This window comes from Eleutherodactylus coqui, chromosome 12, assembly GCF_035609145.1.
Source record: "Eleutherodactylus coqui strain aEleCoq1 chromosome 12, aEleCoq1.hap1, whole genome shotgun sequence".
Lineage (NCBI taxonomy): Eukaryota > Metazoa > Chordata > Amphibia > Anura > Eleutherodactylidae > Eleutherodactylus > Eleutherodactylus coqui.
In genome coordinates, this window is record NC_089848.1 from 118,584,735 (window position 1) to 118,606,576 (window position 21,842).

The window sequence follows — 21,842 nt, forward strand, 5'->3', positions numbered from 1 at the left end:
CTTTCCAGCACATTGCTGCACTCCTGACGGGGGCAACCCCTGTCAATCAGAGGCCTGCTCTTCAAGTTACCCCTTACATACAGTCTCCCGTGAAAGCAGCGCCAAGCCAAGTCCCAAAACTTCAAGGGGACCCGGGTTGAATTCAGTAAACGTAACCCTCCCTCCAGGTCCCGACTTGGGCAGTCCTTGAGCGCCAGGGGCTTCTGGAAACGGGTCAACAGGACTCTTTCGTCGAGGAGCCTCCTCGTCAGAGTCCTGATCTCCCACATCCCCAGACCCCACCGGCGTATCACCTTCAGAACCAAGGTAGCATAAGCCGGGAGATATCCATGCTGCGTGCGAAGGTCCTTCACTCGCCCTCCTGTCTCCCATTCCTGGAAGAAGGGCCGAAACCATCCCCGGCAGGAGTAGACCCACAGAGGAGCCCTTTCTTGCCAGAGGTTGCCTATGTTGATCTTAAAAAAGGTGTCTACAAGAAACACCACGGGGTTGACCATAGATAACCCCCCTAGTCTCCTCGTGCGGTATGTAACATCTCTCCTGATCAGGTTCAACCTATTCCCCCACAACATTAGGAAGAACAGGTTGTAGACCCGGGTCCAGAGAGGTTCTGGCAAAATGCATACGCTGCCCAGGTAGATGAATAAAGGGAGCAGGTATGTTTTGATCAAGCTAACTCTTTCCCGAAGGGTCAAAGACCAACCCTTCCACTGGTTTACCTTCTGAGTGGCACCATCCAGCCTGTCTACCCAATTTTGCATGGGGTAATCCCCCTGGCCAAATTTGATGCCAAGAACTTTTGCTGAAGTCTGGGGCACCGGAAGAGTGTCCGGGAGATCCCCCCTTCCTAACCAGAGACTTTCACACTTATCCCAGTTGACTCTGGACCCGGATGCCTCTGAGTAGGCATCCACCTCCGACACCACAAACTCCGCCTCCTCCCTTGAGGATACGAAGAGCGTGACATCATCGGCGTATGCCACTGCCCTCAGGGTAGCCTCCGGCACCGCCCGGTCCATCCCGACCCCTGCTATAGGTCCACGATCAACCCTCCTAAGAAAGGGATCTATCGCAAACACATACAACAGGGGACTTAGAGGACAGCCCTGACGGACGCCGGACCCCACCTCAAAAGGGCGGCCAAGCCAACCGTTCACCAGCGGGAAAGTCTCAGCCCCTGCATACAATGTTCGCAGCCAATCAACAAACCCCACTGGCAGGCCATATCTCAGAAGGACTGACCAGAGGTACTCGTGATTAACCCGATCAAACGCTTTGGCCTGATCCAAGGACAGCAAGTACCCCTCCCAGTGACCAGCCCTACCCTGCTCCACTGCCTCCCGGACACCAAGAACAGCGCTAAAGGTGCTACGGCCTGGAACAGAGCAATGCTGGGCCCCCGAGAGGAGCTGGGGTGCAAACTTGACCAACCGATTAAACAGCACTTTTGCCAGAACCTTCCTGTCCGTATTGAGAAGTGCTATGGGACGCCAGTTCTCAATACGGCTCGAGTCTTTACCCTTTGACAGAAGGATCAAAGCTGACCTCCTCATTGACTTTGGCAGAGTGCCCGAGGAAAGACACTCATTTAATACCTCCGTCAAGAGGGGACTCAAGAGGTCCTTGAAGGTCTTATAATACTCGGATGTTAGTCCATCCGGTCCTGGCGATTTTTTGAGCCGGAGCCCATCAATCGCCAGTTTAACTTCCTCTATTCTGATCTCTCCTGTCAAAACATCAAGAGAGGTGTCTACCCCCGGCTCAGGGACAGTTTCAGCCAGGAAAGCCGACATCACTTCCGAATCTAGATCCCTCTTTCCCAAGAGTTGCGAGTAGTAGGATCTGACGACCTCCAGAATCCCTGATCTGGATCGATTCAGGGATCCTGTACTATCGATCAGTCCAGTGACCACTTTACTATTCACTGACATCCTACAGTTTCTGTAAGGGTCGGGCGAGCGGTACTTCCCGAAATCCCTCTCAAAAACCAAGGATGCGTGTCTATCGTACTGGCATTTCTTGAGCAAAGATTTCACTCTGGAGATCTCCTCGCGGCTACCTCCAGTCGAAACGAGATGTTCGAGTTTCCTCCTCAGGCCGTTGTACAGGCGGTACCTGTCCAGGCATCTGAGGTTGGAGAGCTCTCGGAAGAACCTTGCCGCCCTCCTCTTGAACATCTCCCACCACTCTGACTTACTGCTACAGAGATCCAGTAATAGTACCTGGCTCTGCAGAAAATCCTCAAAGGACTGTCTTATCTCTGCTTCCTCCAGGAGTGATGAATTCAATCTCCAAAAACCTCTGCCCATCCGGGGGGTTTCTGCAACATTCAGAGAAAACAATATTAGACAGTGATCGGAGAATTCCACCTCAACAACGGACACTGGTGAAGAGATGGCTTCCTCCTTCAAATAAAACCTGTCTATTCTAGACCTGCTCTGACCTCTATAATAGGTGAACCCCTTGTGGCCTGGGGTGTGCCGGATGTGGACATCCACCAGGCGAGCCTCGCTAGCTATACTATTAAGTGCGACGCTGTCAAAAGTCAACCGCCTGTCTCCAGAGCCTCCCCTATCGCGGGCTCTTGTGACTGCATTAAAGTCACCTCCAAAGACAACTTGGCGGCTGGTAAAAAGGTAGGGCTTGATCCTCATAAAGAGACTCTTCCTGTCCTTTTTTGACTGGGGACCATAGATGTTGACAAGTCTTAATTCTTGTCCCTTCATGAGGACATCTAAGATCAGGCACCTTCCCATTTCTAATTCAATAACTCGTCGGCATTCAACCGCTGCGGTAAAAAGTACCGCCACTCCGCTATACGGCTCGGCCGCAAGAGACCAGTAGGAAGGGCCTGACCTCCACTCCCTTTTTGCCTTATGTATGGCTGCCAAATCAGACAGCCTGGTCTCCTGCAAAAATAAAATGTCGGCTTCAACGCGGCCGAGAAAATCAAAGGCCGCAAATCTAGCCGTATCAGACTTAATGCTGGCAACGTTAATTGATGCCAGAGTCAGCGGAGTGGGTGCCGCCATCATGAGTGATTAAATTAGACGGCTTTCTTCCTCACACCCGCTTCCTCGGGGTCAGAGGAAAGCCCCTTGCTTCTTTTTTTGGACACAGATGTGTCCATAGCAGGGGATCCCCTGACCCCGTCGTCCTTGTTTCCAGGTTCCAGAGTAGCCTCCACCCCGGAAGGAACTATGCCTTCACGAGGTGGAGACTCAGCGCCCCCTGTTGACCCTTCCTTTGCCCTAGGAACCTTGCCCTCCGCCTCCCCCTCAGAAGAGGAGGAAGAGATGTCTCGGAGGGCTCGGAACCTATTGGAGAGTCCAACTGGAGGTGAGCAGGCTTTTCCTTCCAGTACTTGGCCCGGGGTGGGAGAAGATCTTGAATCCCCCCTTCGTTTCCTCCTCGTGGCACCTAGCTTACGCCGTTTCTCTAGCCACCTCTTGCCTTCCTCATCCACACTTTCGCAGTGAGAGGAATCTGCAGAGTTGGTCTCCTCCCTCTGGATCCTCCTGTCCTCCTCATCTAAATCGCTGTCCCTCAAAGCCTCAGCCGCGAGATTTGCTTCTGGAACAGGGGCCACCATTGATCCACCTGCTGTGGGTGCTCCTGTCAGCTCCCTGCTCCGTCTGCGTTTCTCCTGACGCCTCTGCTCCGCAGGCGTCTTTTGCCGGTTCTTCCCTGGCTCCTGAGCTCCTCCACCTCTGCTGGTCCCCTCACCCCCGGAGGCCACATCATGACCCCCATCCGTAGGTGCTGAGACCGCATTGGCAAAGGAGCGCGGACAGCGACTAAATGGGTGACCGAGGTCACCACACAGGTTATACCTAATCTCCGCACAGGAGGCGGCTAGATGACCCAGACCCCCACACAGAGCGCACTTCAAGGTCTTACAAGCGGCGCTCAAGTGTGAGGGGTCGCCGCACCTGTGGCAGAGCTTCGGCTGCCCCTGGTAAAAGGCCAAGATACGATCCCTGCCGAGGAAGGCTGCAGAAGGTATGTGTGCCACTGAGTTACCTGAACGTTTCAGCTGGACCATGAACGTCCAGGCCCCAGACCATATGCCGTGCTCATCCCTGTTCTTTTTTGGCATCTCCGTCACCTCTCCGTACCTACTGAGCCACGTCATGATGTCAAAGCAAGAAAGTGACTCGTTACGAGTCAAAACGGTCACCTTCTTGATACCGTTCTGGCGAGACACCACCTGGATGGCAAAGTCTCGCCAGCCGGGCTCGTTTTTCACCAGCTCGTAATTCCCCCAGAAGATTTCTAAGCCCTCTGGGCGAACGAAACTGATGTCAAACTCAGACGTGCCGTAAGGATGGATCAGGGCAAAGATGTCAACTGCCCTGAAGCCCATCTTCAGCAGAAGCTCCACTACCCTTGCCCTCGGAGGGCATGTATCATTGCCTCTCCAACGAAGACGGACCACATTCCTACGACCTGCGTCCTGCCCGGGTGTCGGTAGGGACCATACGGTCTCCCCCCTTTGCTCTCGGAAGGCACCCAAGCCATGTCTCTCTTTCCAGAGAGATAGATCCACCTCTCTTCCTCCAACTGTGATTGTACTCTCCCCCTTCCGTAAAGCCTCCAGGAGACGCTGTTGCAAAACGCCCTCCCTAGAGCCTGGAGACAAGGAGGACCCCTCCCCTCCAGCGGCGACACTGGCATAACTCCTACCAGGTGTTGTCGCCGCCGGAGGGGCGACTGGACCCCATGACCCCTCTGGCCTAACTACCTTATCCCCTGGGCCTCCAGATTCCTGGCCGCCAGGGGTACCCGAGGTGCCCGGAGGCCCAGCAACTGCAGAGGAACGTGTACCCTCGGCCTTGTCCCTTACATCTGCCGCACGCTCTCGCACATTCATCCCCGGATCTACCACTTTTTTCCTTGGATCATGTGGTCCATGGGTCCTGGCCTCTCCAGAGGTAGATGGTAAAACCTCCGGATTTTTGCTTGTGTTTTTACTTTTTCTTTTTTTCTTTTTTGCCTCCGCATCACTGGAGGCGCGGGATCCGGCCTGACCTGCTCCCAAATTATGGGAGACCCCAGATTTTAGGTCCACAGCCCCCTCCGCATCACAGGCAGCACTTGCTGCATTAGTGGCACCGCTGCCACCCTCCTTTCCGGTACCGCGACCTGCATCTGTACTGGCCTTTACTGCACCTTTCTTACTGATCTCCTTGCCCTTGTTACCAACTAGCACAGGGACAGGGGGTCTGACCAGCTGGGCCCTTTTCTCCCCAACTTCCCGCTCCAGGCCCACCACAGAGCCCGAGCCAGGGGGGTTTTTGGGGTCAGAACTCTGATCCGACTTTGCAGCCAGACCAGAGCTCCCAGGAACGAACACAAGCTTTTCCTGCAGCTTCTCCGGTTTCTTTTTCTTTCTCTTTATCTTTGTGCCCTGCTCTGGCAACTCGTCGCCAAACATGAAGCCCTCCATATGTACAGAGGCTTCCGGCTGCGGGGTCTTCTGTAGCTGCAATCTCCCTGTTCTTTCCTCCACCTCAGATTCCCCTGAGGTGGAAGGCAGCGCAATCTCTTCAGGTAGCTTGCCTCTGGGACTTGTAGTGCCTCTGGGCGTTGGTGCCAAGTCTTGAGAGCACACAGGCTGCTCCAGGGTCTCCTGCACATCCTCAAACTCTTCATCTGAGGCTTCACCATCACTTGACTCATGGTCACTGCACCTTGCCGCCATCTTAGCAAACCGGTCGTCGTTCAGAATTTTTTCTTTAAAGGGCCCGCTCTCCTCCAGGATCTTTGCCCTCACCGCTTCCCACATCTTTATGCAGTCTTTGCACTTATTTATCGCTGACCTGGCTTCTGCCTGTTTGTCTTTAGAAGCTTTTTGCTCCAGTAACATTTTGGCGTCACGGAGCTTCCCTTTTTGTACCACCAACATTTTCCCTGCAAAGTTGTAGTCGGTGATGTTTTTAGCCAGCCTGGAGGCCAGCTCAATCACGGATTCCTCCTTCTTTTTGTCACTCCACATTCCCGTGCTTACCGGTATCTGCGGCTCACCTGCTCTCCTGCGGGTCTGGCTGCGCGTAACCATCTCACTCCCGGTGCTGTCAGAAGCTGCCGTGCTGACAAACGGAGCCACGCTGCTGCAGCCACGGCCCGGACCCAGTCTCTTCTTACCTCCAGCAGCTCCTGTCTTCTTGCGGACTGCTGGCTTTTCTGGCACCCGTGGCAAAGTTTTTTCGGAAGACTCTGATGCCGCCATTGCCATCACTTCCCTCCCTCCCCCCAAGTGGCCCCGGGGGGAGGAGGTGCGGTACTCCATGTCCAACAAAGCCCAGAAAAGTGCACCTTCTCTGGGATCCAAACTCAGCAGAACCTCCTTCTCTGACCACACCCTGGAAGTTGCAGAGCTTAACCAGCACACACCCAACTCCAGAAGCTGCACTCACTATTCTGCTGGTGGAGTCACTGTGTACATACATTACTTATCCTGTACTGACCCTGAGTTACATCCTGTATTATACTCCGGAGCTGCACTCACTATTCTGCTGATGGAGTCACAGTATACATACATTACTTATCCTGTACTGCTCCTGAATGACATCCTGTATTATACTCCAGAGCTGCACTCACTATTCTGCTGGTGGAGTCACTGTACACATACATTACTTATCCTGTACTGACCCGGAGTTACATCCTGTATTATACTCCAGCGCTGCACTCACTATTCTGCTGGTGGAGTCACTGTGTACATACATTACTTATCCTGTACTGCTCCCACGTTACATCCTGTATTATACTCCAGAGCTGCACTCACTATTCTGCTGGTGGAGTCACTGTGTACATACATTACTTATCCTGTACTGCTCCCACGTTACATCCTGTATTATACTCCAGAGCTGCACTCACTATTCTGCTGGTGGAGTCATTGTGTACATACATTACTTATCCTGTACTGACCCTGAGTTACATCCTGTATTATACTCCAGAGCTGCACTCACTATTCTGCTGGTAGAGTCACTGTGTACATACATTACTTATCCTGTACTGACCCTGAGTTACATCCTGTATTATACTGCAGAGCTGCCCTCACTATTCTGCTGGTGGAGTCACTGTGTACATACATTACTTATCCTGTACTGACCCTGAGTTACATCCTGTATTATACTCCGGAGCTGCACTCACTATTCTGCTGGTGGAGTCACTGTATACATACATTACTTATCCTGTACTGCTCCTGAATGACATCCTGTATTATACCCCAGAGCTGCACTCACTATTCTGCTGGTAGAGTCACTGTGTACATACATTACTTATCCTGTACTGCTCCTGAGTTACATCCTGTGTTATACTCCAGAGCTGCACTCACTATTCTGCTGGTGGAGTCACTGTGCACATACATTACTTATCCTGTACTGACCCGGAGTTACATCCTGTATTATACTCCAGCGCTGCACTCACTATTCTGCTGGTGGAGTCACTGTGTACATACATTACTTATCCTGTACTGCTCCCACGTTACATCCTGTATTATACTCCAGAGCTGCACTCACTATTCTGCTGGTGGAGGCACTGTGTACATACATTACTTATCCTGTACTGCTCCCACGTTACATCCTGTATTATACTCCAGAGCTGCACTCACTATTCTGCTGGTGGAGTCATTGTGTACATACATTACTTATCCTGTACTGACCCTGAGTTACATCCTGTATTATACTCCAGAGCTGCACTCACTATTCTGCTGGTGGAGTCACTGTGTACATACATTACTTATCCTGTACTTATCCTGAAAGAGAGAGATCTCCCCTCCGTTCCTCCCCGCTCTCCCCCGCCGCTCCCCGAATCTTTAGAGACGAGCGGGAGGATACTCGGCTAAGGCACTACTCACTCGAGTAGTTAGCCTTAGTGAGTATACTCGCTCATCTCTAGTCTTAACCATATGGCGCCATTGAGAGTGTCGGGGACACCTATCCATCCACTTCATTGCCGTAGCCTTATAAGCAAGAAATAACGTCTCATTAAGAAAGATGCGAGTGTGATGTCGCTGCTGTTCCTTCAAGGAGTCCCAGCCAACAAGTACCAGGAGTGTTTGGAAGTGGTACGCCAACTACTTGGCTGAGTAGGTCACTTACCTCAGACCCTAGGTACCGGGATTACAGGGCAATCCCACATTAAATGTGCAGAGTTTGTGTTAGGTGTCAGACATCGATGAGACTGGGATAGGAATTCTAGCCATCTTATAGAGCCTCGTGGGTGTAAGGTAGCATTCATGTAAGATATATATCTGAGGAAGCATGTTGTTGGCCACCGCCAAGACTGACGTAAGGGATCCCACGACCCAGATCCAGTCCTCACTAGTAGGTGAACAGATGAACTCTTTCCACTTGTCTTCCACACTCAGATGTACACAAGCAATTCTGGACTGAATAATATGCAATACAGAAATAAGACCCCTAGGCCTTTGTGTGCACAGGACCCCTATCAACGGGTATGAAGAGGTGGATGGACGCAGCTCTGAAAACTGGGCACTAAGCACATGTCTTACATGTAGAAACCTGCTAAAACCCGATCTAGGGAGTTCATGTATTTATGCAAAAGAGACAAAGATCCCATTCCTGGATGAATGTTCCAAGGAGGTGACCCCATACCCAATCCAATAACTCCCATTGTGGAGGCTCAAAAGTTCTGGAAGACCTCCATTACCCCACATTGGGGTTTCAACAGGGGTCTCCTTATACCTGGTCACTTGTCTACTCAGCGGCCAGTCTATGTATAGATAGTAATTGCCTAGCCTTAAGATGAGGGCTCTCCAACACCTCCCAAATGGACTTGGGTGAAAAACATGCCAGAGGTCTAACCAACCTACAGAAATGATTGCAGCTAGCCGGGATATGCCTGTCACCCCGAGCGCTGCACCCCGGCCACAAATCTGTCTAGCTGGGAATCCATGATCATGTTCCAGTCTCCCATACACACTACAGCATCAGGGTACGAAGTAGCAAAAGAGATGTCCTCCACAACGAGGGCTACAGGTGCAGGTGGCGGGTTACAGAAACAACGAGTTACATAACGTACATTATTTATCTTCGTCTTCACAAACATAAATCTACCCTCGGGGTCCATTCGGGTCTGTTCGGGCTCCTATCGAAGGGAACTTCGGATTAGGCACACCCCTGGAGTAGGATGTATGGCACGGGTGACAGGACCATTGTACTAATGGTTCAGTAGTTGCTGAAGTAAGGTGCGTCGCTTGTAAACAGAGGATATGTGGCTTTTGTGATCACATTTGTGAAAAGCTGATGGAAGGTTTTCTAGTAGAGCCCATACCCTGAACCTTCCGGGACGTAAAGGTCACTCTGGCCATTTTTTAGCGAATACAAATACGTGAAGACCTGGCGCTCCAGCCAGCCTTCCAGGAAAATGTGAATTAGAATCCCCAATGTAATGGTACAGCGCACAAAGACAAATAATAAGATTATAGACAAGTTTAGCCATCGAAAACAGCTCAAGCAATACAAACTATGGGACATGGTTTTATATATATATATATATATATATATATATATATATATATATATATATATATATATATATATATAGTATACGAGGGTAAGTAGAGACATAGCCACAAGCAGCCGCAGCAACTGAGCAAACCATCAGGATGGGGAAAGAATCTGGGGGACACCTGTGTAGCATCCACAGATGTTAGCTATATAGGAGGTATATAGGTGGAAATTAAACTACCGTTACCCGGCAACTAAGCATATCTTCTATGGGAGCGACAAGTCCCCTAATGTGCTTATGACAGCCCTGGAATGCCATATAGGATAATACAATAAGAGGAAGTAATAATAAAGGGCAGGAGCACCCAGGGACTTACACTGGATAAAGTCCCTTTCTCAGCTGGACACAAATTGTAACTTTCCTCAATAAAGACCACCTAATAAGCGATACACTTACGTAAGGGCCAAATAAACTAAAAGATCCATCTAGGTGGGTACTATACTCTCTCGGCGCGGGGTTTAGTTGAGATCCTTTCTCCCGCCTCAGCTGGGGAAGCAAAGAACCTGGTACCTCGCCATCAATCACTTGCAAGCGGGGAGGGTAGGTCAAAGAGAACGACAGCTGTAACTTACGATGAAAGTGGAGGTGTAGCTAAAGGCCCATGGGCCCGGGTGCAAAAGTTTATCTTAGGGCCCCCCCAACGTCTCTTAACCCCTTAACGCAGAGGCGTAACTTGAAGCTCCTGGGCCCCAATGCAAAACCTGTAACAAGGCCCCCAACTATAATGCTTTATTCATAGTACTGGGCTCCTTATGGGCCCTCTAAGGCTCCTGGGCCCCAGTGCAACCTCATCCCCTATAGATACGCCAGTACTCCCCACACGTGACACGGTCTCACAGGTTACGAAAGTTTGATTTTGTCGTAAAATACTAATGTCCACTTTGACCTCATCGATTTTAGCCGTAAAAGCAGCTACAGACGACTGAAAAGCTGAACGGAACTGATTAGAGATCCACTTCAGCGTCAGGTCTGGTTCCGTGGACTCGGGCAGCGTCCGAGATAGGTAGTGTCTTGCTGGTAGAAGCACACGGCGAAGCAGGGTTGTTAGCACCGCCCTGAGATTCTTCTCTAAGTCGATCAATAGTAGAAGATTGCCCCGTGGGGCCCATTCTACCCATCTCGGTTCGGCCCTTGTTTCTTTTAGTTTTGGATGGGATTTTGAAAGATGGTGTGTGGGCCCTTTTTTTTTTTTAACTCGTTTTATTGAACAATATATATTTCGTACAATATATAGGTAAATAACTTTGCGTACATCATAGGCTCTTTAAAATCAAATAATGAAACTTCGCTACGTTACTATATAACATATATATGCCTTAGTATTACGTACGGTGTGCCGGTTCGTCTGCTCGCGGTGTCAGTGGAGGTCAGTGGTTAGCACTCATTTTACGTAGTAGGTTGGGCATAGCATCTCTTAGCAATCTTTGGAACAGATTTTGTGTAAATACTGTATTTGTTGACCCACACCATCCTTCCCCACACCTTGTCAAACTTTTCGGGGCATTCTCTATTTTTATAGACTATTTTCTCGTATAGCTATATAGAGTTAATAATATTCTGCATTTTGACAATGTCGGGGGGCGCCTATCCATCCAGCGTACAGCAATCGCTTCACGGGCATAAAATAGTACCTTGGTAAGGAATATCTTGTCGTGGAATTGCCATTGCTCCTCATCTAGGATACCCAGCAGGCATATTGCTGGATCAGGTGGTATCGGTACTTCTAGTAGTTGGCTTAGAAACTCTATGACTTCTCCTCAACACGTGTAAATGTCCAGGCAACACCATATTAAGTGGTTAGAATTTGCATTGGGTGCCCGGCAGCGGTGGCATTGGCTAGTGGCCGTCCTGTTCATTTTGTGAATTCTGATCGGTGTTAAATAGCACTGGTGTAGAATGTACAATTGGGTTAGTTCATTATTTGCGGCTGGTGATACCGTAGTGTATGTGGACACTGCAGATTCCCAGACCTCACTAGTGAGAGAGGGGATAAGCTCCTTCCATCTCTCCACCACTGTCATTGGTGTGTCGGGGATGTTGGACTGTAGTAGGAGAGTGTACAGCACCGATATCAGGCCCTGGGGTCCTTGGGTGAGCAGTATGCCTATTAATGGGTATAGAGAGAAGGATTGTCTGGGCTCTGGGAATTGTGCCGTTAGGGCGTGTCTGAGTTGTAGATATCTGAAGAAGCCCACCCTTGGGACTTGGTATAGTTGTTCGAAGGAGGTCAGTACCCGGTCAATGTATAGATGCTCTGGTGTGGTGATTCCCAGATTCAACCAGAACTGTCTATCTGGCAGGTTCATCAAAAGCAGTAACGCTCTATTGTCCCACAAGTCTCCAGAGGAGTGTCATCCTGTGTGGTCAGTAGTTTGCATGCCTGCCATACATGAACTGCGAGTCTATGGATGGGCAGCATCTGTTTAGTCAGTATTCCTGGTTTTTCCAGGAGGATCCAAAGCGATATCACCGAGAGAAAAAACATTAAGTGGTGCTCGGAGTTCGGGAGAGGAGAGCCCGATAACCAGTGACGGATGTACCTGCCCCGCTAAGTAGTAAAGCCTAAAGTCTGGTAGTGCCATTCCTGCCATCTCCTTAGGTCGCTGCAGGGTATCCATGTGGAGTTTGGCTCTAGATTTCCCCCAAATGAATGATACTATTAGCACGTTAGTCCTTTTGGAGGATTTCTGTAGTATGGGTATTTCTGTGTGTTCTAGACAGTATATGTATTTGGAGAGTATTATCATTTTAATGAGGTTTATTCTGCTGACCACAGACAGCGGCAGGGAGCTCCAGGTCTTTAATTTTGATTGTAGGGATGTCAATAAGGGGGTGATGTTTAGGCCAAGGCTCAGGGTCTCTAGTGATATAGATCCCAAGGTATTTAACTTGAGGGGTGACTTGTAGTTTACATAATACATCCCCCATCAGCCATCCCTCTGGTCTTAGAGGCATAAAAGAAGACTTCTGCCAATTGATACGTAGGCCTGAAAAGTTTCCAAATTTATCTACTAGAGAGATAGCTAACGGCAGGGTGCTCTTGGGGTCCGACATGTATCGTATTATGTCATCTGCGTATAGTCCTATCCTATCCTCTCTGGGTCCAATTTGGATGCCCCTATATGGTGCGTGTTGTCGGATCTTCAGGGCCAGAGGTCTATGGCGATTACGAACAGGAGGAGGGAGAGCAGGCAGCCCTGTCGAGTTCCCCTATGAAGTGAGAAGGAGGTGGAGGTTAGGCCATTCACCACTACCCTGGCCATTGGAGATCTATACAGAATAGAGATCCATTTGATAAATAAGTCTCCAAATCCAAACCTCCGGAGAACTCCCATCAGGTATGGCCATTCAACAGAGTCGAATGCCATGGCCACATTTAGTGAGGCCAAGGCCCAGTCCGACCCCCACCTCCATCCCACCTGCATGACCACCTGCGTGTGTGTGAGCCCTTTAAGAGGCCGAGGAGTAGTATGTTATACAGTCTGTTGTGCTGCCACACTCTGTCCTCCTTGGAGGAGATGGAAGGGCTGCTGAAGTTATGGCATTTAAGAAATTAAAGTTCTTCTGGTTGCAGATAGTAAAATGTAAGGCTCAATTATACAGTGACCTGTGGCAGGAGGGTCACTCACCACTCCTCAGGGCAGCCCAGGTAAGTGCATCATGGCCTCAGCCTGTTCTCTAGATCACAGGGCCTTCAAGGTGCAGGCAGCCAAGAAAAGTTCCAGAGCAGGGAGATAGGAACCACAGGGGCAGCGGATGTATGGCAGAGTCCACAGCGGGAGTAAGCAACAACTACAGCCACCCCTTTCCTTCAGGCTCCGTGTCCTACTCTACAAATCACAGCCGCAAGAGGAAGGCCGCAATGTAAGTTGGCAGAGCGCTCCTAGTGCGGGCGCAGTACACTGGGCACTTATAAAACAGACTACTGCTCTATCTAAAGACACTAGCGACCACCGCAGGCCACCTCCGGGTACTTGTCACCACCAAACTGAGCGCTGGGGGACACAGGATGAGGTCAGGATTACTGAAGTAGCAGTCAGGTGCAGGAGCTCCTAAACCATGCGGACATCCAAGTTAGACAGTAGTCACGCCCCTAACAACTATAGACTTAAAGTACATTAAAGCCATCCTCCGGTTCAGAGTAAGAATTACCCTATATGTGCTGAGGGTATAGATAACATACCTAGTCCCCTCCTTTTCAATGTTGCTGCTGTCATTCATCCCATTCCCTTCTTCATGAATGTACAATGGATGAAAGTTTCTTAGATTACCCTATGTACAGTGCCCTCCAGTAGTCTGTGACATCCGCTACTAAAGTCATCATTGATGGTCCATCCGAGAGCAGGTAGACGGTCTCCGACTGCACTGTATATAGGGTAGTCTGCAAATCTGGTGGCCATTTTGCATACATGAAGAGGGGAATGGAATGGGACAAACTGCAGCAGCAACACTAAAAAGGAGAGCAGCTGGTATGGAATCGATACATTCTGGGAACTGGAGGGTTTAATATTATCTTTATATAACTCAGTACGGGTAATAATTATACAAGTTGTCAAACCCGTCTGCGGACTTACCAAGGCCCAGAGCGAAATACGGGGATGATGGAGGGATGACCCTGACATGGCGACTTGATGCAGTCATATTTCTCAGCTCTACTGTCATCTGTATGTGAGAGAAGGAGTTGAATTAGTTAAATGTTAAAGGGGTTCTGACATGAATCAGATTTTTATGCTTTAGCAGCCATTGTTCCCTGGTCTGCCTAATGGACACAGGGAACCCACGATCAATGGCTGCTAAAGCATTAAAACCTAATACTTACCTCTTTTCCTGTTGTTGTTGTGCAGCGGGGTCATCTCCCAGCAGGCTCTTCTTCTTCCTTCAACGAGCCGCCCCCTCCGGGAATCCGCGAATGCGCAGAAGACGGGTGCCCGCTAACAGGAGTCAGGACGGGCCGCCTCTCCACTGCGCATGCGCAGCACTCGAGAGTTCAGCCAGGATGGACAAGCTGCCCACAGCAAGCACTGCTTGTGACGTGCTTGCTGTGGGCGGCCCGTCCGTTCACCTCGGAAGTGGCCGACGGATGGAGCAGAGCAGAAAGCGGTCATTTTGACCACTCCAGCTCTGCTTCAAGAAGCCACAGAAGAGGATGCCGGATGGAGGGGACATGCCTGACGATCGGTCCTGGCCAGGCAAGGTAAGTAAAAAAAATTTTTTTTTTCATGTCAGAACCCCTTAAAGCTCTCTTCACGATATACACCAGGCCCTTAACCATACAACCCATATCTACATTACTGGTGAAAAGTTTTAGAACACCTCAATTTTTTACAGTAGTTTTTGACATTAACACAGTTCAATTCCAGTAAATAACGAGAAAAGGTTCAAAAGGAAGTTAAAAACATAAAAATATCATGAAATTTTAACCTGCAACGTAACAATAGTCTGAATTTATGATTTTAACCAAAGGGCTTTTTTTCAGGGACCACATGAAGGACGGCGGCTCTGTAGCACAGAAAGCAAATGATGGTTTGAAACTGGAAGCAAGCTATTCCTATAGAGGTCTCAACTTTTGTAGATTACTTTCAAACCCTCTGACTCTATATAATCAGTGTTGGAAAAGGCTGTATTACAACACCCTTTAGGGCAGGATTTGGACAGTTTTGCTCTTCGGGACAGAGCACACTGCTATCATAATGGCAAAAAAGGCAATTAACTAAAGACAGACAGACAATTATAACCCATAGAAGTGTAGGTCTGTCCTACAGAGAAATTACCAAGAAAGCCAAAATGGCAGTCAGTACAGTTTCCTATACAATCAAAAGGCACTTGGAAACTGGAGGAAACTCTGACAGGAAGGATGTCCGGCAGACCAAAGGCCAGTAGAGAATCAGATGAAGTTTTTCATAACTACTTAAGAAGACAAGAAGAAGCCGGTAGGCTTCAAAGAATGGAACGGCATGCGTAGTCTCCAGACTTCAACCCTATTGAGCTTTTTTTGGGATGAATTGGACAGAAAGGTAAAAGCAAAGCGACCTACAAGTGCAGCACATTTGTGGGAACTTCTGCAACAATGTTGGGAAGAAATTTCAGAACATTATCTGAATGCAACTGCAAGAATGCCTCGATTGTATGAAGCTGTTATCAGCTGGAGGGGCGACCGTAAAGAGGCACAAATCAATATTATTTGGAGAAACGAAGTTAATTCATTATCTTTATTCATCTAAACTCGATAGTGCTTCCAAGCTGTGGCACTATTGATAGATATAAATGCCATTCATAGCAACATATACTACAGCCATTCATCACTGCGCAGAATAACAATGAGGCTCGCAGCCTGAAGGAAGGGTCATCCTGATGGATATGAACATCTGAGTCGTCTGCCATAAATGTCATCCTGTGAAAGGGACCTTAAAATGTTAAAGGGGTCCTCAGGGTCTTTTTAACTGTTGATGACCCATCCTCAGGATAGATCAGCAGTTGATCAACGGGTGGCCACTGCTTGGGATCCCACCGATCAGCTGGGGCCCGCTGTTAGTGCGGACAGTGCTGAAAACAGACAGAGCTGCCAACACTACAGCAGCCCGCTTTGGTACTATAGGAACAGCTCTCACCGAATTTAATGAGAGCTGTGCCTGCAGTACCAAACTGGGTCATGGCAATACAGAAAGCGCTATCAGCTTCCAGCACTGCCCTCACTGACAGCAGGTCCAAGGATCAGATGATCGGTGGGATCCCTGAGCGGCGGATCCCCACCGATCAACTATCGATCCTGAGGATAAGTCATCAATAGTGTAAAAAAGTTTCAGGCTCAGAGTGTTTATAAACTTACCAGCTAAGTACATGAGGAGCATGCTGAAACTTGTGGATGGGAAGGGCAACATATCCGTCTACATGACGACCAGTCAGCGCTCCAATCAGGGACGATTAGAATTCTAGAGTTGGCATCTAACAAGTTACTTGGAGAATACTAAAAGGTTTTTCATATGACCCAGTTTATTCTTAATTTCCATACATCCCCTTAATCTCACACAGACATTCAAATTTCAGTTTTTGTGTTTCGTCGTAGGAATAGAAAAATTTAAATAGCAGAGCGCCAGATATGACGGACGCTGACAGCACCCACTGCATCCCACAGACTATGAAGGGTTCTGTCAGGTGGATATCATGGGGTCTCTCAGTTTGCATGCTGCGCTATTTTTTTCGGCATTCAATTCCCTGATGGAGTGGAGATGTGAACAGTCCTACATGTGTTAAGTGCAGAAAACATCACAAGTAGATGTTACAACATATCACAATCAAGTACTCACTTCATATATCTGTCCAACTTCATACTCGGGGAAGAATATCACGGGCGGATTCGCCAGGAACACCGGAACGGGCTCGTTAGCATCACTGAAAAACGTGTAACATTAATGCAATCATATTTCTATGCAAGGCAGATATTTGTAGAACTTTCTAGACCTCAGCAGAATGTTCCATCAGGGCTATAGAGACAGTATGGCTGGATGCTCACATTGCGGACACATCGGGGGAACTATGATTATACAGCCGGCTCATATGACGGCTGACCACGTAATACATAGATGTGTCACATCCATTACACTCAGCTTATAGTCAGGGTTCGCAGGCAGGAGACCCCAAATATGACTTTCATGCACCCTAATACAATAGTATGGCTGTACTCTTACGGCTCCTCAATGATTCTGCTCTTCCCAGATAACATGTCTCTTGTCTTTGCTGGGAGAATGAGCGACCGTCCTCCATGATGGCGGCTTGGTGGTAAGAAGCGAGGATTTCGGAGGAAGTTATGTCTATTTTCTAGCTGAGTAATCCCGGCTCGTGCAGCCGCTGCCTCCTCTGCGCTCATCTCCGTCTTCTGTAATCTCTTCTTTGAGGATCTAGACTTCTAGAAGATAAAAAAAAAGGATAGTTTAACCTGACCGCACCCAATGACCCATGTGCCGAGTGCCCCGCTGCAGTATAGGCCAAACTGAATACCATCCAGTGAAGTGTTACCGGAGTGACTTTTGCCATCTCCAATTTTGTAAGTAAAGAAACAAGTTAATAAAGGTGATATTTCTGATATATACTGATGTGCGGCAATATTACGCACCGCTGTCTGAAATATTACAGCAAATCTACCTGCATTACATCTGGCATTCAGCTTCAGCTCTGAAGACGTTGTGATATCTGGCTGAAGTCATCACCTTCTAGCTCTCAGCCGTGTGATAAACACTATAAAAGTAGCAGCACGTTGTCTTTTAGTTTGTGGCAATCTTATGATGGGAAACCAGGGATCTGGCTCAATTTCCCAACCACAATGCCGTCTGCAACAAATAACCCTAAGTGTTAGAGAAGTTGTACCAGAATAGATTTTTATCACTGGTCCTCAGAACGAGGGTCTGGTGATCCCCTCTTCTCATCACTGCGAGGCCTGCTGAACACAAGGACATGGAGATTGAATGAAGAGACAGTCATGCATGTGCGGCGCCACTCCATTTCTTTCAATGGGGCTGATAAAAATAACCAAATACAAACACTCGGCTATTTCTGGCAATTCCACTGAAAGTGAATGGAGTCACACCATGCATATATGACTGCTGCACCATTCACTCTCCATGTCACTGCAGGTGGATGCAGGGAGCCCACAGTGATGGGTAGAGGGATATGGGACCCCCATTGTTGGTGGAGACTTAACGTTGAGATCTCCACTGATCAGGTTTTTATCACTTATCCAATGGACTGCTGATAAAAGTCATTTGTGGTACAACCCCTTCTCTTTATGTTGTAGCCTTGAGAATAACCCTTCATAGTTCTGAGTTTCCAGATGACTTGTCTGCTGTTCTCTCTCCTACCTTCCTCATGTAACATTTACCTTTCTAGTCTTCCTTTGACTTATATTTTCAGAGCCGGACAATGATGATAAAGTCAAGCTGGATGATGAGTTTTGTACAAGACTCTTAGGAGACATGTCCGGAGGTGAAGGATCACGGTATCCATCATCCACGGGGCTTCTGGAAACGTGTCGGTGGAAACAGAATGTCTCTTTATAACAGGAAGGCTCAGGTAATCCTGGAATATGAAATCATGGAGAAGAGCGACAGTGACTGATGCTCATTACAAAAGTGCAAGAAGTTCTATTAACTTTGGGGTAAGTAACTAACACTAGGCCTGCTGCACTGAATGTAGGATAACATATCATGCGGCCGCTGTCGTCTCCAGCCTGCACAGTTCCTGCATAGACTTCCTGAACTCTCCTCTCAGGGAAAGTATTTGTCAAGTGTTCTGCGAAGTCATGGGGAGAAGAGTGAGGTGGTAACGTTACAGCGGCTCCATCCTTTCTGTCCTCTACCTGCTCCCATCTCTATGATCAGTGCGTGGAGAGGACAGGAAGCTGAACAATCAGTATTTACTTCCTGCTACAGCCAGCATAAGTAAAATAAATAATAAATCTTGGTATTTGTATAGCGCCAACTTATTCTGCAGCGCTTTCAGGTAATTATTATAAATGGCTGCACATCCAAGTGGAAGAATGTATCAAGTGGGGAACCACAAGGCTCTGTCCTAGGCCCAGTGTTGGTCAACATTGTTATAAATGATCTGGAGGAGGGAATTGTTAGGAAACTCATCAAATTTGCCGCTGACACAAAGCCAGGAGGGATAGCTAACACTAGGGAAGAGAGCGAGAGTATTCAAAAAGATCTAGAAAAGCTTGAACAGTGGGCAGCGACTAACAGAATGGTATTTAACAAGGAGAAATCCAAAGTTCTACATCTGGGCAAGAAAAATGAAGAAAGCCCATACAGAATGGGAGGAATTGGGCTAAGCAGCAGCACATGTAAAAAAGACTTGGGTATACTAATAGATCATAGACTGAACATGAGTCAACAATGTGATGCAGCAGCCAAAAAGGCAAACACAATTCTGGGATGTATTAAGAGAAGCATAGAGTCTAGATCACGTGAGGTCATTACCCCCCTCTACTCTTCCTTAGTCAGACCTCATCTGAAATACTGGGTCCAGTTCTGGGCACCCCACTTTATAACAGACACAGACAAACTGGAGCAAGTTCAGAGAAGAGTTACCAAGATGGTGAGCGGTCTGCAAATCATGTCCTATGAGGAACGGTTAAAGGATCTGGGAATATTTAGCTTGCAGAAAAGAAGGCTGAGAGGAGACTTAATAGATGTCCACAAATATCTGAAGGGCTGTCACAGTGCAGAGGGATCAGCCCTATTCTCATCTGCACAAGGAAAGACTAGAAGCAATGGGATGAAACTGAAAGGGAGGAGACAGAAATTAGATATTAGACAGTGAGGGGATCAATAAGTGGAACAGGTTGCCACGGGAGGTGGGGAGTTCTCCTTCAATGGAAGTGTTCAAACAGAGGCTGGACAGACATCTGTCTGGGATGATTTAATGAATCCTGCACTGAGCAGGGGGTTGGACCCGATGACCCCGGAGGTCCCTTCCAACTCTACCATTCTAGGATTCTATAAACGGTATTTGCTGTAGATCTGCGATGCCGACGCAGAAAGCGTATTCCGCTATGCAAATCTATTCATGTGCAGCCGGGCATAGAGCAATATTTATCAGTGCTCGCTTCCTGAATTGCCCTGCTCATTAGCTACAAAGGTTTACAAAAGCTGTTAGTGACTCGACGCCCATTCATATAAAATGTGACTCCACCTACTGATATTGTTTTGTTTTTTGACGCAGAGTTCTATGCTGAATAATTTCCTAACATGTTTTAAAAGCGTTTGCAGTTCCAACAGGAGATGACTGAATACGGATCTATTACTGAGCACCGATTGACGCTGCATTCATCCCTAATAAAGGCTGTATGCAGTCAGAATGGGATCTCTCCATGACTGTAAAGACACATTATGACATTAAAGGGAGATTCCAGTTTTTAATTTTTCATTCATTTCTCTATAGAATAGGATTCTCCAATTCTCTAATATACATGTACTTACAAATCTGCTCACTTACCTTTCTTATATCAGTGCAGCTGACCCCAGACCGCACAGTAGAGCAATACGGTCCAAGAACCATTCAGTCCTGTGTGATGTATCCATTGGTTAATGGAACAGAACTAAACATGGCATTAATAATGTGACCCCTACAGGTCCATGTGACCTTTAACTGGTCCATGGAAGTGACTGGTCTGTGGGCTATAACCACACTGATAAAAGGAATGATGTGAGCAGAATTGTATAGGCCATTCATGCTCCTCTGGGTAATATGCAAATAAGGGAGATGGAACAATACCTCCACAGTGCCACCTATTGGAAGGCAGATGAGGGGCAAAGACCCCGAAACAGCTGTATGTGCATTGTTATAAAGCTTGTACATAGAGTCTAACATTGGCTTGCAGGAATGCTGCCTTCCAATAGGTGGCGCTGCAGTGGTAATGTTCCATCTCCCTTATTTGTAGAATTTTACATACATGTTTATTAGATCATTCAAGGATTTTTTATTTCATCAAGAAATACATTTAAAAAATAAAAAAAACGACTTTAAACAGCCCAAAATTGTGGACCTAAATATGAAATGATGTAGACACGAATTCACTTCATTGGCGCTTTCACACAGGACAGAATATCCCATAGGACACTGTGGAATATTATTCTGGCAAAGGCCACAAGTATAAATGCAGATTTTAACGTAAATTTGCCTGCAGAATTCTGCCATTGTGAATTCTCCATCAAATCCACACGTTAGACATTTTGGGGCGGATTAATACACACTGTGGAGTTTTCCGTAGCATCCTGTATAGCAGTCCGACCTAAAAGCGCCCCAAGCCTTCGTACTTGGCATAGTCATCCTTGTTTTACAAGTAGGCTCGTACCTCGGGGCGCTCTGGTGACGGGCTGCGTGTCTGTGATGTAATCTTCAGGACAGATGAGCTTGTGCTTCTTCAGGAGATCATTATCTACGCACCATCTAAAATAGGATTTAACTATAAAGAATAAGACATTAGTACCATGCTGTATACAATCCTTGGATTCTGTGGAGGGTTAAGGCCCATTTAGACCTGACGATTCTTGCTCAAAAATCGCTCAAAGACATCTTTTGATCAAGAATCGTTGGGTCTAACTGCACGGACATCGTCATTAACAAGTCGCTGATCGTTCTCTTTCAGCATGCTGAAAGTGAACGATAAGCCTTATCAGGAGGTTACAGTGGGATACAGCTGATACTATTGTTTCAGCTGGTATCCTGCTCCGTGAACAGCCGGGGTATGAAGAACACAGCGGTACAGCTGTGTTCTGCATACTCCGCACGGAACGCACTGCTGTATACCA

General features: G+C 47.9%; 1 protein-coding gene across 2 annotated transcripts in view; it reads right to left on the bottom strand.

Annotated features, from left to right (window-relative positions):
- The window catches only part of DLEC1 (DLEC1 cilia and flagella associated protein), a 102,250-nt gene that overhangs the window by 68,662 nt on the left and 11,746 nt on the right, over positions 1 to 21,842 (bottom strand). For both annotated transcript variants that reach the window (XM_066585791.1, XM_066585792.1), the window contains exons 5-9: positions 21,386 to 21,496; positions 18,410 to 18,606; positions 17,223 to 17,440; positions 16,842 to 16,926; positions 14,112 to 14,199 (exon numbers count right to left, since the gene is read on the bottom strand). In XM_066585791.1, the coding sequence (XP_066441888.1) occupies positions 14,112 to 14,199; positions 16,842 to 16,926; positions 17,223 to 17,440; positions 18,410 to 18,606; positions 21,386 to 21,496 (699 nt within the window). The remainder of the gene's footprint in view (positions 1 to 14,111; positions 14,200 to 16,841; positions 16,927 to 17,222; positions 17,441 to 18,409; positions 18,607 to 21,385; positions 21,497 to 21,842) is intronic.